Source organism: Delphinus delphis, chromosome 3, assembly GCF_949987515.2.
Source record: "Delphinus delphis chromosome 3, mDelDel1.2, whole genome shotgun sequence".
In the NCBI taxonomy this organism is placed as follows: domain Eukaryota; kingdom Metazoa; phylum Chordata; class Mammalia; order Artiodactyla; family Delphinidae; genus Delphinus; species Delphinus delphis.
The window spans coordinates 64,690,390-64,708,844 of NC_082685.1; the positions used below are offsets into that span (position 1 = coordinate 64,690,390).

At 38.2% G+C, this 18,455-nt stretch overlaps 1 protein-coding gene across 7 annotated transcripts in view; it reads right to left on the reverse strand.

The window, feature by feature from the left end:
- Positions 1 to 4,029: 4,029 nt before the first annotated feature.
- Positions 4,030 to 18,455, reverse strand: part of CDC42SE2 (CDC42 small effector 2) — a 114,323-nt gene continuing 99,897 nt past the window's right edge. For all 7 annotated transcript variants that reach the window (XM_060008908.1, XM_060008907.1, XM_060008911.1 and 4 more), the window contains 2 exons: positions 7,175 to 7,291; positions 4,030 to 6,594 (listed from right to left, as the gene is read on the reverse strand). In XM_060008908.1, coding sequence (XP_059864891.1) covers positions 7,193 to 7,291 — 99 coding nt within the window. In that variant the 3' untranslated portion in view covers positions 4,030 to 6,594; positions 7,175 to 7,192. The remainder of the gene's footprint in view (positions 6,595 to 7,174; positions 7,292 to 18,455) is intronic.

Below are 18,455 nucleotides of genomic sequence, written 5' to 3' on the forward strand. Positions count from 1 at the left end.
GATTTTTTTTTTTTAACATCTTTATTGGAGTATAATTGCTTTACAATGGTGTGTTAGTTTCTGCTTTATAACAAAGTGAATCAGTTATACATATGTTTCCATATCTCTTCCCTCTTGCGTCTCCCTTCCACCCTCCCTATCCCACCCCTCTAGGTGGTCACAAAGCACAGAGCTGATCTCCCGGTGCTATGCGGCTGCTTCCCACCAGCTATCTATTTTACATTTGGTAGTGTATATATGTCCATGCCACTCTCTCACTTTGCAGCTCTGTTTTACGTTTGGTAGTGTATATATGTCCATGCCACTCTCTCACTTTGTCACAGCTTACCCTTCCCCCTCCCCATATCCTCAAGTCCATTCTCTAGTAGGTCTGTGTCTTATTCCCGTCTTGCCCCTAGATTCTTCATGACCTTTTTTTCTTTCTTAGATTCCATATATATGTGTTAGCATATGGTATTTTGTTTTTCTCTTTCTGACTTACTTCACTCTGTATGACAGACTCTAGGTCCATCCACCTCACTCCAAATAACTCAATTTCGTTTCTTTTTATGGCTGAGTAATATTCCATTGTATATATGTGCCACATCTTCATTATCCATTCATCTGTTGATGGACACTTAGGTTGCTTCCATGTCCTGGCTATTGTAAATAGAGCTGCAATGAACATTTTGGTACATGACTCTTTGAATTATGGTTTTCTCAGGGTATATGCCCAGTAGTGGGATTGCTAGGTTGTATGGTAGTTCTATTTTTAGTTTTTTAAGGAACCTCCATACTGTTCTCTATAGTGGCTGTATCAATTTACATTCCCACCAGCAGTGCAAGAGTGTTCCCTTTTCTCCACACCCTCTCCAGCATTTATTGTTTCTAGATTTTTTGATGATGGCCATTCTCACTGGTGTGAGGTGATATACCTCACTGTAGTTTTGATTTGCATTTCTCTAATGATTAGTGATGTTGAGCATTCTTTCATGTGTTTGTTGACAATCTGTATATCTTCCTTTGAGAAATGTCTATTTAGGTTTTCTGCCCATTTTTGGATTGGGTTGTTTGTTATTTTGATATTGAGCTGCATGAGCTGCTTGTAAATTTTGGAGATTAATCCTTTGTCATTTGCAAATATTTTCTCCCATTCTGAGGGTTGTCTTTTTGTCTTGTTTATGGTTTCCTTTGCTGTACAAAAAGCTTTTAAGTTTCATTAGGTCCCACTTGTTTATTTCCATTTCTCTAGGATTTATGTCAGTGTTCTGCCTATGTTTTCCTCTAAGAGTTTGATAGTGTCTGGCCTTACATCCATTTTGAGTTTATTTTTGTGTGTGGTGTTAGGGAGTGTTCTAATTTCATACTTTTACATATACCTGTCCAGTTTTCCCAGCACCACTTATTGAAGAGGCTGTCTTTTCTCCACTGTATATTCTTGCCTCCTTTATCAAAGATAAGATGACCATATGTGCGTGGGTTTATCTCTGGGCTTTCTATCCTGTGCCATTGATCTATATTTCTGTTTTTGTGCCAGTACCATACTGTCTTGATTACTGTAGCTTTGTACTATTGTCTGAAGTCAGGGAGCCGGATTCCTCCAGCTCCGTTTTTCGTTCTCAAGATTGCTTTGGCTCTTTGGGGTCTTTTGCATTTCCATACAAATTGTGAAATTTTTTGTTCTAGTTCTGTAAAAAATGCCAGTGGTAGTTTGGTAGGGATTGCATTGAATCTGTAGATTGCCTTGGGGAGTAGAGTCATTTTCACAGTGTTGATTCTTCCTAGCCAAGAACATGGTGTATCTCTCCATCTATTTGTATCATCTTTAATTTCTTTCATCAGTGTCTTACAATTTTCTGCAGGTCTTTTGTCTCCTTAGGTAGGTTTATTCCTAGATATTTTATTCTTTTTGTTGCAATGGTAAATGGGAGTGTTTTCTTGATTTCACTTTCAGATTTTTCATCATTAGTGTATAGGAATGCCAGAGATTTCTGGCACACAAAGATGGATGTGTTTACACGGCTTCAATTAGGAACATTAAGAAAAAGGTAACTAGGGGCTTCCTTAGTGGTTCAGTGGTTAAGAATCCACCTGCCAATGCAGGGGACACAGGTTTGAGCCCTGGTCCAGGAAGATCCCACATGCTGCAGAGCAGCTAAGCCTGTGCACCACAACTACTGAGCCTGTGCTCTAGGGCCCGTGATCTACAACTACTGAGACTGCATGCTACAACTACTGAAGCCTGTGCACCTAAAGCCCATGCTCTGCAATAAGAGAAGCCACTGTGATAAGAGGCCTGTGCACTGCAACTAGAGAAAGCCCGTGCCCAGCAATGATGACCGAACACAGCCAAAAATAAAAAAAGAAATAAAAAAGAAAAAGGTAACTAACTAGGTCAAGCTCTGAAGATTTTGAAAGAAGTATCTTACTTGCTGCTGCTGTAAAGGAGCAAAAACAAAAGTAAAAACCAGTGCCTAGGAGTTCAGTGTATTCACCTATCTAAAGCTGGTGAACTGAGGAGGTTTAGTGAGGAGTAAAAGCTCTAGTTGTTAACAACTCTGGAGCTTGGATTTAGAGGAGAAAATTTGGGGTTAGAATTGACACTGTTTTTACTCTCTTGCTTTTATCTTTCAGTGAGACTAAAATCATCCTTTCTTTGGTACCAAAATCACCACTCTTACAGTAATTGTGAAGTCCCAGATCAAACATTTGGATCTTCTTACTTGGGAAGTATCTTTTGGACATCAAAGGCAGATCAGCTAGAACACTATCAAGATGATGCAATTGAGAGGTAAGGGTACGGTCAAAAGGAGCCCAGAGGTTGGTTGTATCTGTTAAAAGCATTTAAAAAACAACAGAAAACCCCACAACAAAACCCTCAACTCAGAAACATCCTGAATACTCAATGTTTAGGTGCTAAAATATTAAAAGATTAATAACATGAGTCATTTAATGGTTTAAGTTCTCTTATTGGACCAGTCTAGACGGAAGACAGTAGTAAGCTGAAGGTAAAAATTTCAATTGATTTCTTACTAGTCTGCTAAAAGTATCTTTTAAAAGCACAGGGTATATATGAATTTTGTAGACTTCTGCATTTTCACAATTTTAGCAAATTCCAGTCTATGTCTCTGACAGTTTTTTTATAGATTTGTCCTACTTTTTTGTGCATTTTATGCATATCCTTTAAAAACATATACTCAAAATAGAGCTCCTAATTAATATACAACATGAGTTTCTTCACATACTTTCATCTTAACCCAATTTCCCTTTAGAGCCCTTGGCCATGAGCTGAGGACAAAGGTTACTGTAACTTTTTGAGATATTGTTTCCTGATACTTTGCTCATTTATTTTTCTATTTTAGAATACTGATTTTAGAATACTGTGTGGCAATTCTCATGATACAGCCAAACCTAACTGTGACCTATTCTCAGTACCTGACCAATGCATTAAAGAAGGATTCTCAAACAAGATCTGGTGAGTACATAGATCTTTGTTCTACATCAGTGTTTCCCAGCTGTAGCACTGTGACTGACAGCTCTCTCTTGTGGGGGCTATTTAGTGGCCTCCCAGGGGTGTCAAACAGCACCCCCTTCCTTAGTTTCTGACACCAAAAATAGTATCTTCAGACATTTTCAAATGTTCCCTGGGGAACAAAACTGCCCCTGATGGGAACGGAGCAAACTGCCCATACATTCTGTGATGATGGACATAAATTCTTACTTTATTTTTACTTATTTAAAGCCTACATACAGTGTGAGGACAAATTGCTTCAGCATGGAAAATTGAAAACTGAGGGGGTTGGATACCTTTGTTAAAAAAAAATGGGGGATATTTGTATTTTTAGTTTCTTCCTACTTTTTTAAATGTTTGTTTGGAAGTAGGAGTTTTTAGGTTAATTCTATTAAATTATATAAGATGATATTTTAAATTATATAAGATGATATTACAAGTTTAGAAAATTTCAAAACACATAGTTGCCATAACTCTGAGAAAGGCTAAAAAGGTGATAGTTATTAAATATCTCCTTGAAAGAAAAGAATTAACCAAACCAGGATTGAAAAACATTTATTAAAACAAAATCAAATACTTACTTTCTTTTTATCTACAAGCCAACACTGAACTTACTTTATTCAAGAATGAACACAATGTACAAAAAAAGTATGCTTATATTATAAAAATATGTCAATTTTATCTCCTGGGTGCTGAGCAGAAGTCATTTTAAACAAAATCAAATCAAGGCAAACTTGCTCTCTATAATAGAACTGCTATAATTTAATAACAAAAGTGAAAGCTAATATATACTCACAAAGTATCTTTAAAGGCCCACTGATAATGCTGCATTGGAAATGCTGAATCCAGTCACCACAGTTCACATTTCCAACCTATGCTCACTGGCACCACTTCAGGCCTACATCACGGGAAAGCACCTCTTTTTTACAGAATGCATGTCATTAGTTAACAGTTGTTAGCATGTATTTCAGCAAAGTATTAACAGTCAATCAATCATATTTAGTTAGCTTCAATTTTCACACATTGTTATGCGGAGCAAATGACCTCCCAAGATTAACAAACCCATTTATCCAGGTGGGACCTGCTAACTCCCTAAAAACTCTGTGTCCAAGGTTAGTATCTTAAAATTGTTGGTAATTTTCTTATAATTACTGGCACCTTTCTGGGCATGTGTTCTTGCACACAGTGTGGCTACCTGTGCCTGTCAAGTCAGTGGCAGCTGCAAAACAGAGGCTGAAGAGTGCAGCCTTTGGCTTACCATGGAGACATGCTCCAGTGCTCACTAGAGTATTTGGCCCTTGGAGAATCAGGAAAGTGAGTGATTGATTGGGAGAAAGAATCAAATCATGAATTGGGGAAAAGGGACCATGCCTCCCTGTATTGTTCTAAGAGTTATAAAATCTGTAAAGTCAAAGTCAGAATAGAAGTAGACTACATAGCATCCAGCACTGACAAGGCCTTAAAGAGCTTTCCCACTGCAGTGCTCTGTCTGGCTGAACAGAATGACAGTGGTAACCAGGCAAAATCCAGAATGCAGTAGCAACACAACTAATGACATAAGATGAATTCAAGTTCGGAAGTTATTTATTAAACTGCAAAATGCCTATTTTGACTGCTAAGCATCTAAGCATATATGTTTTTCCTTGACAGAGTCTCTGGGATTGACACCTATGAAGACTCAAAATTGAAGAACTATAAGGACTGAGTATTCTAGTGCCTGCTCTACTGGGTAAATTAAATCCAAAAGAACTGGGGGAAGAAATGCTTCCATGTTTTGCCTATATAACCCAATATTTAGTAGTTACCTGTTTCACAAGAACCTGTGACTAAGGTGAAGAGAAATGATCTCTTCCTTTATACAATTACCTAATTCCTTATAGCTTTCTAAGTCAGTTTTCAATGAAGCACCATTTCCTACATGAACTGTTACTCCTACCAAATGCAACTGTTACATAGGGCTGAACTGGACATAATTTAAACATTTTCATGAAAAAAACCACTAATTGGCTTAGCACTACACCCTTACGGGGAAGGAGAAGCATTTACAGAAATACAATTTGTGAAGAATAAACGTATTTTGGAACCTGAGCCAAAGGTTTCTCACCAATACCTTAATATAAGTCACCATGCAGGTTGTTTTCACAGGCAACAACACAGCCAGGTCAACTGTTGCTCCTGGCAACTTCCATTGTCCCAAAATATGTGGAAGATGGAGAAGCCAATGACTGAAATCCACAGTTAGGAATACAGGCCAAACCTCAACAAACTGCTACTGGAAGCAACTGGATACCATAATATTAAACATAGACATGTGAAAACAGAATGAGCACACAAAGAAATGAACAGCTGCTAAGATCACAATGCTCAGAGTCAGACCCAATGAGGGTATTACCACACACACACACACAGATACATCTCACCATACCTGTTTACAATCCCAGGCCCTTGCTCTCAAATAAATATATTGAACATTTACAACAGAATGAATGCCTTATGAATGCAAGCTTTTATTATAACTCTAAATAAAAGTCATACTTCTAAAATAAGCTACAAATTGCTTTTTTTTTGTGAAACTGATGTGACTTGGTGCCACAGCTAACCTTTCTCTCATAGCAGCAGTATCATCAGCCCGTGGCAGCAAGGAAATGTTCATTTCTGGCATCCCATGGGCTCCCATACAGGCAACTTCATAAAGCATGCAGATACTACTCTGCTGAAGTTTCAAATGAATAGAAGTGATCATTGTGCTTATGGATCTCATACCTTCCAAAATATACATAAATGGTGACAAATTAAAATAGCAGTTCTTTGCTTACCAATAAAATCATAAGGCAGAGGGGATGGAGGTGGAAAGAGAAATTGTTAAAAATGCGGGAAAAAATGCAAAACAGTGCTAGCATTCACAAAAAAGATCATGCTAAAATCAGATCCATATTCATAAAAATCAATCATTAAGCCACAATCCAAAGAACTCTGTCCGTGAGTCCAAAGGCATGCATGCCAGCTGAAGGAAATGCAGGATTCTTCTGACAATAGTTTCTTCAGAGCAGAATAGTAACGTGTCACTGGAGTAATCACAACAGGGTGAACAAGACGCCATCACACTTTTTTGCAATTGAAAAGGAAAGAAAAGTAATTACAATAAAAAAAAACAACAGTGGAAACAAAACATAGAAATTCACAGTGACCTATAAAACCAAAGCATAATCCAAATGATTTTTACCCTTTAGGGGTTCATGCCTCTTAATAGTTGTCTTTTTAATTTGAAAACTTTATAATGAAAGATTTATCTGTAATGGTATTAAATATAAAATCACTACACACGGGATTTCATGCAGTATTAATACTCAGTAACTTCACTCATGTTTAAAGGACACATAAGAGACATCTTGTCACTAGAATCTCAAAGCCTCCCCCCAAACAAGATGTCTTAAAGCATTTAAAGTTTCTCATAAGGAAAACAACCACCTGAAACTAATATTCAAAATGCAGTAACTGCCTAAGGTCATCACTTGGCCAACTAAAGTATTTTTACCTTTTCTAGGAAGTTCACAGTTTTTAAAAAATAAGAACAAGATATTTATTTTTTAACCCCAAGATTGAACTAAGGCTGTTTATGTCATCAGCTGTTAGTGAATGGCCATGTATGATCTGAACTTCCAGCCTGTGCTCTGAGGTACTCACTGGAGGAGGGGTCCAGGGCTATCCTGCCTTCATGTCCACGAGCTGCATCTGCACGTTGGCAGCCATGCCACCCCCGTAGCCTCCCTTGGACTGCATCTGGTTCTGAATGGAGCTAACCTGCAACAAGACAAGAACAGAACCAGTCAGGAACTAGGGCCACTGCAAGTAAGCAATTCTTGCCTAATATTTTAGCTGGGCTGCTTTTCCCAAAAGGGTACCTTTTATAGACTTAAACTTGTTCTCATTAAAGGCAAAATGCTGAAGCTAGTGACTGAAGCATTTTTTTTGCCACAACTCCCTCTTCACCCATCCCCCCACTCCTGCAACTTTCTCCACTTGGCAATTACAAAAACGTTTTGTAATTCACAAGGCACATTTCAAAAGCAGTTAAAAAGATACAGATGAACTCAACTTTGTCCCTCAAACACCTTAATTTACAAACACCTCACATATATGATCACCTCAATTACCTGGATTAGAATCAGATTCAAAAATAAATATGAATGAAACTAAACCAGAGGTAAACTTTAAAAGTCCATGTGGGACTTCCCTGGTGGCACAGTGGTTAAGAATCCGCCTGCCAGTGCAGGGGACACAGGTTCGAGCCCTGGTACAGGAAGATCCCACATGTCACGGAGCAACAAAGCCTGTGAGCCACAACTACTGAGCCTGTGTGCCGCAATTACTGGAGCCCATGCGACTAGAGCCCATGCTCTGCAACAAGAGAAGCCACCGCGATGAGAAGCCTGCGCACTGCAATGAAAAGTAGCCCCCGCTCGCCACAACTAGAGAAAGCCCGTGTGCAGCAACGAAGACCCAATGCAGCCAAAAATACATAAATGAATAAATTTTTTAAAAGTCCATATGGTAAAATTTACATACTTAATACAGTCTTAGTATAGTCTGATAAAGTGAAAAGGAGTATAAGAATCCAAAGACTTGGAACATTCAAAGCAAGTTTAGCCAGAGGCCACACCCCAGGAGACATATGAGCCCAGGGTGGAATCATCATTCTCTCCAGCTTTTATCACGTGGTTAGAGCCCCTGAACTTTTGACTCATCCTCTGCCTGAGCCTGCAAACAACATCCCCTTAACAGCCCTCAGGGAACAGGCTGGTCTCAGGTTTACAAGGATGGCTTCAAAATATGACATCATGTAACCCTCACACCACCACCAGGAAGAAGCAGTAGACAGTGAACCTGTGAAACCCTAGGCATCCTATCCTCAACCCTGATAAAGGCAGAACCCCAGGCCTGTGCACTCATTTTCTCTACCTGCAACCTTGCTGAGTGGCCCCAGGAGTGCCATATACCTTCCAGGACTTCATTAACCAACCTTCTAAAAATAAAAATAAAAACATAATTTTATATGTACCAATGAAGTTTCCTTGGAATAGGACATAAAACTGGTGCAGTTAAAAGCAAGCAATTGCCAAACAACCAGCAAGAGAGAAACACAGATCCACCCGTCAGCAGACAGGGTGCCTAAAGTCATACTGAGCTCACAACCACCTATAAACACACCCCTTGACACAGCACTGGCCACCAGAGGGATAAGACCCAGCTCCACCCACCAGCAAGAAGGCACCAGTCCCTCCCACCAGGAAACCTCCAGAAGCCTGAGGACCACTCTCACCCACCAGAGGGCAGACACCAGAAGAGGAGCTATGATACTCCAGCCTGCATAAAGGAGTCCACAAAGAAGGTGAGACAAAATGAGATGGCAGAGAAATATGTTTCAGACGAAACAACAAGATAAAAACCCACAAGAACTAAATGAAGAGGAGATAGGCAACCTACCTGAAAAAGAATTTAGAGTAATGATAGTAAAGATGATACAAAATCGTGGGAAAAGAATGGAGGCACAGATTGAGAAGTTACAAGAAATGTTTAACAAAGAGCTAGAGGATGTAATGAACAAATAAAGATGAACAATAACTGCAATGAAAAATACACTAGAAGGAATCAACAGCAGAATGACTGAGGGAGAAAAATAAGTGAGCTAGAAGACAATGTTGGAAATCACTGCCACAGAACAAAGAAAAAAGAATGAAATGAGGACAGTCTCCGAGACCTCTGGGAAACATTAAAACATACCAACCTTTGCATTTTAAGGGTGCAAGAAGAGAGAAAGGGCCCAAGATAATAATATCTGAAGAGATTATAGCCGAAAACTTCCCTAACATGAGAAAGGAAACACTGAAGTCCAGGAAGCGCAGAGTCCCATAAAACATGACCCCAAGTAGGAACGCACCAACATGCATATTAATCGAACTGATAAAAATTAAAGACAAAGAAAAAAATATTAAAAACACCAAGGGAAAAGCAACAAATAACATACAAGGGAAACCCCATAAGATTATCAGGTGATTTTTCAGTATAAACTCTGCAGGCCAGAAGGAAGTGGCACAATATATTTAAAGTGATTAAAGGGAAAAACCTACAACCAAGAATACTCTACGCAGCAAGGCTCTCATTTAGATTTGATGGAGAAATCAAAAGCTTTACAGGGGCCTCCCTGGTGGCACAGTTGTTAAGAATCTGCCTGCCAATGCAGGGGTTCGATCCCACATGCCGCGGAGCAACTAAGCCTGTGTGCCACAACTACTGAAGCCCACATGCCTAGAGCCTGTGCTCCACAACAAGAGAAGCCACTGCAACGAGAAGCCCACACTGCATCCAAGAGTAGCCCCTGCTTGCCGCAACTAGAGAAAGCCAGCACGTGGCAACGAAGACCCAACACAGCCAAAAAATAAAAAGGCTTTACACACAAGCAAAAGATAAGAGAATTTAGTACCACCAAACCAGCATTACAACAAATCTGAAAGGAACATCTCTAGGTGGAAAAGAAGAGACCACAACTAGACTCAAGAAAGTACGAATGGGGAAGTTCACTGGCAGAAGCAAACATAAAGTAAAGGTAGGAAATCTTCCACACACAAACAGAATATCAAAACCAGCAATCATGAGGAGAGTACAGATGCAGGATATTGGAAATGCATTTGAAATAAAGATATCAACCATTTAAAACAATCTTGTACATACACAGACTACTATAGCAAAACCTCATGGGAACCACAAACCAAAAATCTAGAATAGCTACACACACAAAAAAGAAAAAAGCAATCCAAACACATCACTAAAGATAAGACATCAAGGGACTTCCCTGGTGGACCAGTGGTTAAGACTCTGCACTTCCATTGCAGGGGCCACAAATTCAATCCCTGATCTGGGAACTAAGATCCTGCATGTCACTCAGCATGCCCCCCCACCCCCAAAAAAAGACAAAAGAGAGAAAGAGAAAAAAGTAGACATTAAATCACAAGAGAATAAAAGAGGAAGGGAAGAAACATGACCTTAAGAAACAAATCCAAAACAATTAAAAAAATAGCAAGTACGTACATATCAATAATTACCTTAATGTTAATGGATTAAATGCTCCAACCAAAAGACACAGACTGGCTGAAACAAAAACAGGACCTATATATACGCTGTCTACAAGAGACACACTTCAGATCAAGGGACACATGCAGACTAAAAGTGAGAGGATGGAAAAAGGTATTCCATACAAATGGAAATCAAAAGAAAACTGCAGTACCAATACTCATATCAGACAAAATAAACTTTAAAATAAAAATAAAGACTGTTACAAGACAAAGAAGGACATTACATAATGGTAAAGGGATCAATCCAAGAAGATATAACGATTACAAATATATATACACCCAACACAAGAGCACCTCAATACATAAGGAAAATGCTAACAGCTATAAAAGAAGAAATCGACAGTAGCACAACAATAGTGGGGAACTTTAACACCTCACTTACGCCAATGGACAGATCATCTAGACAGAAAATTAATAAGGAAACAAAAGCTTTAAATGACAGAATAGGCCAGACAGATTTCATTGATATTTACAGGACATTCCATCCAAAAACAGCAGATATAGTTTCTTCTCAAAGGCACACAGAGCATTCTCCAGGATAGATCACATCTTGAGTCACAAATCAAGCCTTGGTAAATTTCAGAAAATTGAAATCATACCAAGCATCATTTCTGACCACAGCGCTATGGGATTAGAAACTACAGGGGAAAAAATGTAAAAAAAAAAACAAACACATGGAGGCTAAACAATGGTACTAAACAACCAATGGATCATTGAAAAACTCAAAGAAGAAATGAGAAAATACCTCGAGACAAATGACAATGAAAACACAATGGTCCAAAGTTTTGGGGGTGCAGCAAAAGCAGTTCCAAGAGGAAAGTTTATAGAACTACAATCGTACCTCAGGAAGCAAGAAAAATCTCAAACAACCTAACCTTACACCTAAAACAACTAGAGAAAGAACAACAAACAAAACCCAAGGTTAGTAGAAGGAAAGAAATCATAAAGATCAGAGCAGAAATAAATGAAACAGACAGACAAAACAATAGCAAAGATCAATAAAACTAAAAGCTGGTTCTTGGAAAGATAAACAAAATTAATAAACCTTTAGCCAGACCCACCAAGAAAAAAGGGAGAGGACTCAAATCAATAAAATTAGAAATGAAAAAGGAGAGTTACAACAGACACCACAGAAATACAAAGGACCATAAGTTGACTACAAACAACTATATGCCAATAAAATGGACAAGCTAGAAGAAATGGACAAACTCTTACAAAGATACAATCTTCCAAGACTGAACCAGGAAGAAAAAGAAAATATGAACAGACCAATCACAAGTAGTGAAATTATAGGGCTTCCCTGGTGGCACAGGGGTTGAGAATCCGCCTGCCGATGCAGGGGACACGGGTTCGTGCCCCAGTCTGGGAAGATCCCACGTGCCACAGAGCGGCTAGGCCCGTGAACCATGGCCACTGAGCCTGCACGTCCAGAGCCTGTGCTCCGCAAGGGGAGAGGCCACAACAGTGAGAGGCCCGCATACCGCAAAAAAAAAAAAAAAAAAAAAATGTGGAACAACAAGTACTGAAATTGAAACAGTGATTAAAAAAATTCCAACAAGCAAAAGTCCAGGACCAGATGGCTTCACAGGCAAATGCTATCAAACATTTAGAGAAGAGTTAACACCTACCCTCCTGAAACCCTTCCAAAAGATTACGGAGAAAAGAACACTCCCAAGCTCATTCTATGAGGCCAACACTACCCTGATACTGAAACTAGACAAAGACACCACACACAAAAAAGAAAATTACAGGCCAGTATCACCAATGAACGGAGACACAAAAATACTCAAAGTACTAGCAAACTGAATCCAACGATATATTAAAAGGATCGTACATTATGATCAAGTGGGATTTATCCCAGGGATGCAAGAATTCTTCAATATCTTCAAATCAATCAGTGTGCTACATACACCACAGTAATAAACTGAATGAAAACCATGTGATCATCTCAATAGATACACAAAAAGCTTCTGAGAAAATTCAACACCGATTTATGATAAAAGCTCTTCAGCAAGTGGGAATAGAGGGAACCTACCTCAACATAATAGAGGCCATATATGACACACCCACAGCTAACATCATTCTCAATGATGAAAACCTGAAAGCGTTCCCTCTAAGATCAGGAACAAGACAAGGATGTCCACTGTCACCACTTTCATTCAAAACACTTTTGGAAGTCCTAGACCCAGCAATCAGAGAAGAAAAAGAAATAAAAGGAATACAAACTGGAAAAGAAGAAGTAAAACTGTCACTGTTTGCAGATGACATGATACTATACATAGAGAATCCTAAAGATGCCACCAGAAAACTATAATCAATGAATTTGGTAAAGTAGCAGGGTACCAAATTAATGCACAGAAATATCTTGCATTCCTATACACTAATGATAAAAAATCTGGAAAAGAAATTAAGGAAACACTCCCATTTACCATTGGAACAAAAAGAATAAAATACCTAGGAATAAACCTACCTAGGGAGACAAAAGACCTGTATGCAGAAAACTATAAGACACTGATGAAAGAAAGTAAAGATGATACAAACGGATGGAGAGATACCATGTGCCTGGGTTGGAAGACTCAATATTGTGAAAATGACCATACTACCCAAGGCAATCTACAGATTCTACGCAATCCCTATCAAATTACAATGACGTTTTTCAGAGAACTAGAACAAAAAATTATTAAAGACACAGAAGACTCCAAGTAATCAAAGCAATCCTGAGAAAGAAAAATGGAGCTGGAGAAATCAGGCTCCCTGACTTGAGACTAACTACAAAGTAACAGTAATCAAAATAGTATGGTAAAGGCACAGAAACAGAAATAGAGATCAGTGGAACAGGATAGAATGCCCAGAAATAAACTCACAAATCTATGGTCACCTAATCTATAACAAAGGAGGCAAGAAAGCTACAGTAATCAAGACAGTATGGTACTGGCACAAAAGCCAGTACAGATCAATGATACAGGATACAATGCCCAGAAATAAACCCAAGCACATATGGTCACTTAATTTACGACAACAGAGGCAAGAAATACAATGGAGAAAGGAGAGCCTCTTCAATAAGTGGTGCTGCGAAAACTGGACAGCTACATGGAAAAGAATGAAATTAGAACACTCCCTAACACCATACACAAAAATAAACTCCAAATGAATTAAAGACCTAAATGTTAGACCAGACACTATAAAACTCTTAGAGGAAAACATAGCAAAAACACTCTTTGATATAAACCACAGCAAGATCTTTTTTGACCCACCTCCTAGAATTAACAGAAATAAAAACCAAAACAAACAAATGGGAGTTAATTAAACTTAAAAGCTTTTGCACAGCAAAGGAAACGATAATCAAGACGAAAAGCCAACCCTCAGAATGGGAGAAAATATTTGCAAATTAAACAACAAAGGATTAATTTCCAAAGTATACAAACAGCTCATAGAGCTCAATATCAAAAAAACAATCCAGTTAAATAATTGGTGGAAGACCTAAAAAGACATTTCACCAAGGAAGACATACAGATGGCCAAGGAGGAGCATGAAAAGATGCTCAACATCACTAATTAGAGAAATGCACATAAAAACTACAATGAGGTATCACCTCACACCAGTCAGAATGGCAATTATGAAAAAAGTAAGAAGGAATGGTGGTGAAAAGGGAACCCTCCTGCACTGTTGGTGGGAATGTAAATTGATACAACCACTATGGAAAACAGTACGGAGGTTCCTTAAAAAACTAAAAATAGAACTACCATATGACCCAGGAATCCCACTACTGGGCATATACCCTGAGAAAACCATAATTCAAAAAGAGACATGTACCACAATGTTCACTGAAGCACTATTTACAATAGCCAGGATATGGAAACAACCTAAGTGTCCATCATCAGATGAATGCATAAAGAAGATGTGGCACATATATACAATGGAATATTACTCAGCCATAAAAAGAAACAAAATTGAGCTATTTGTAATGAGGTGGATAGACCTAGAGTCTGTCATACAGAGTGAAGTAAGTCAGAGAAAGACAAATACCGTATGCTAACACATATATATGGAATTTAAGAAAAAAAAAATGTCATGAAGAACCTAGGGGTAAGACAGGAATAAAGACACAGACCTACTAAAGAACGGACTTGAGGATATGGGGAGGAGGAAGGGTGAGCTGTGAAAAAGCGAGAGAGAGGCATGGACATATATACACTACCAAACGTAAGGTAGATAGCTAGTGGGAAGCAGCCACATAGCACAGGGAGATCAGCTCGGTGCTTTGTGACCGCCTGGAGGGGTGGGATAGGGAGGGTGGGAGGGAGGGAGATGCAAGAGGGAAAAGATACGGGAACATATGTATATGTATAACTGATTCACTTTGTTATAAAGCAGAAACTAACACACCATTCTAAAGCAATTATATCCCAATAAAGATATTAAAAAAAACTGGAATTTTGGAGGAAAAAATAATAAAAAATAAAAAAAATACACAATGGAGAAAAGACAGTCTCTTCAATAAGCGGTGCTGGGAAAAACAGAGAGCTACATGTAAAAGAAATAAATTAGAACACTCTCTAACACCATACACAAAATTCAACTCAAAATGGATCAAAGACCTAAATGAAAGGCCAGACACTATAAAACTCTTAGAAGAAAACATAGGCAGAACACGCTCTGACATAAATTGCAACAATATCTTTTGCGATCTACCTCCTAGAGTAATGATAATTAAAACAAAAATAAACAAATGGGACCTAATGAAACTTAAAAGCTTCTGCACAGCAAAAGAAACCATAAGCAATACAAAAAGACAACCCACACAATGAGAGAAAATATTTGCAAATGAAGCAACCGACAAGGGATTAATGTACAAAATATACAAATGGCTCATACAGCTGAATATCAAAAAACCAAAAAACCAATTCCAAAAATGGGCAAGGAAGAAGAACTACAATCCTGCAGCCTGTGGAACAAAAAAACACATGCACAGAAAGACAAGATAAAAAGGCAGAGGGCTATGTACCAGATGAAGGAACAAGATACAACCCCAGAAAAACAACTAAATGAAGTGGAGATACGCAACCTTCTAGAAAAAGATTTCAGAATGATAGTAAAGATGATCCAGGACCTTGGAAAAACGATGGAGGTAAAGATGGAGAAGATGCAAGAAATGTTTAACAAAGACCTAGAAGAATTAAAGAAGAAACGAACAGAGATGAACAATACAATAACTGAAATGAAAACTACACTAGAAGAAATCAATAGCAGAATAACTGAGGCAGAAGAATGGATAAGTGACCTGGAAGACAGAATGGTGGAATTCATTGCTGCGGAACAGAATAAAGAAAAAAGAATGAAAAGAAATGAAGACGGCCTAAGAGATCTCGGGGATAATATTAAATGCAACAACATTCGCATTATAGGAGTCCCGGAAGGAGAAGAGACAGAGAAAGGACCAGAGAAAATATCTGAAGAGATTACAGTCGAAAACTTCCCTAACATGGGAAAGGAAACAGCCACCCAAGTCCAGGAAGTGCAGCGAGTCCCATACAGGATAAAGCCAAGGAGAAACACGCCAAGACACACAGTAATCAAATTGGCAAAAATTAAAAAAGAAAAATTATTGAAAGCAGCAAGGGAAAAACGACAAATAACATACAAGGGAACTCCCATAAGGTTAACAGCTGATTTCTCAGCAGAAACTCTACAAGCCAGAAGGGAGTGGCATGATATAATTAAAGTGATGAAAGGGAAGAAGCTACAACCAAAATTACTCTACCCTGCAAGGATCTCAATCAGATTCGATGCAAAAATCAAAAGCTCTACAGACAAGCAAAAGCTAAGCGAATTCAGCACCACCAAACCAGCTCTACAACAAATGCTAAAGGAACTTCTCTAAGTGGGAAACACAAGAGAAGAAAAGGATCTACAAAAACAAACCCATAACAATTAAGAAAATGGTCATAGGAACATACATATCAATAATTACCTTAAACGTGAACGGATTAAATGCTCCAACCAAAAGACACAGGCTTCCTGAATGGATACAAAAACAAGACCCATCTATATGATATCTACAAGAGACCCACTTCACACCTAGGGACACATACAGACTGAAAGTGACGGGATGGAAAAAGATATTCCATGCAAATGGAAATCAAAAGAAAGCTGGAGTAGCTATACTCATATCAGATAAAATAGACTTTAAAATAAAGAATGTTACAAGAGACAAGGAAGGACACTACAAAATGATCAAGGGATCAATCCAAGAAGAAGATATAACAGTTATAAATATATACACATCCAACACAGGAGCACCTCAATACATGCAACTGCTAAGAGCTATTAAAAAAAAAAAAATCGACAGTAACACAATAATAGTAGGGGACTTTAACACCTCACTTACACCAATGGACAGATCATCCAAAATGAAAATAAATAAGGAAACAGAAGCTTTAAATGACACAATAGACCAGATAGATTTCATTGATATCTATAGGACATTCCATCCAAAAACAGCAGTTTACACTTTCTTCTCAAGAGCACATGGAACATTCTCCAGGATAGATCACATATTGGGTCACAAATCAAGCCTCAGTAAATTTAAGAAAACTGAAATCATATCAAGCACCTTTTCTGACAACAGTGCTATGAGATTAGAAATGAATTACAGGGAAAAAACCGTAAAAAACACAAACACATGGAGGCTAAACAATACGTTACTAAATAACCAAGAGATCACTGAAGAAATCAAAGAGGAAATCAAAAAATACCTAGAGACAAATGACAATGAAAACACGATGATCCAAAACATATGGGATGCAGCAAAAGGAATTCTAAGAGGGAAGTTTACAGCTATACAAGCCTACCTCAAGAAACAAGAAAAATCTCAAGTAAACAATCTAACCTTACACCTAAAGGAACTAGAGAAAGAAGAACAAACAAAACCCAAAGTTAGCAGAAGGAAAGAAATCATAGAGATACGAGCAGAAATAAATGAAATAGAAACAAAGAAAACAATAGCAAAGATCAATAAAACTAAAAACTGATTCTTTGAGAAATTCAACAAAATTGATAAACCATTAGCCCGACTCATCAAGAAAAAGGGAGAGGACTCAAATCAACAGAAGTTACAAAAGACACCACAGAAATACAAAGCATCCTAAGAGACTACTACAAGCAAATCTATGCCAATAAAATGGACAACCTGGAAGAAATGGACAATTCTTAGAAAGGTATAACCTTCCAAGACTGACCCAGGAAGAAACAGAAAATATGAACAGACCAATCACAAGTAATGAAATTGAAACTGTGATTAAAAATCTTCCAGCAAACAAAAGTCCAGGACCAGATGGCTTCACAGGTGAATTCTATCAAACATGTAGAGAAGAGCTAACACCTATCCTTCTCAAACTCTTCCAAAAAATTGCAGAGGAAGGAACACTCTCAAACTCATTCTATGAGGCCACCATCACCCTGATACCAAAACCAGACAAAGACACTACAAAAAAGGAAATGACAGACCAATATCACCGATGAAAATAGATGCAAAAATCCTCAACAAAATATTAGCAAACAGAATCCAACAACACATTAAAAGGATCATACACCATGATCAAGTGGGATTTATTCCAGAGATGCAAGGATTCTTCAATATACACAAATCAATCAATGTCATACACCATATCAACAAATTGAAGAGTAAAAACCATATGATCATCTCAATAGATGCAGAAAAAAGCTTTTGACAAAATTCAACACCCATTTATGATAAAAACTCTCCAGAAAGTGGGCATAGAGGGAAGCTACCTCAACATAATAAAGGCCATATATGAAAAACCCACAGCAAACAT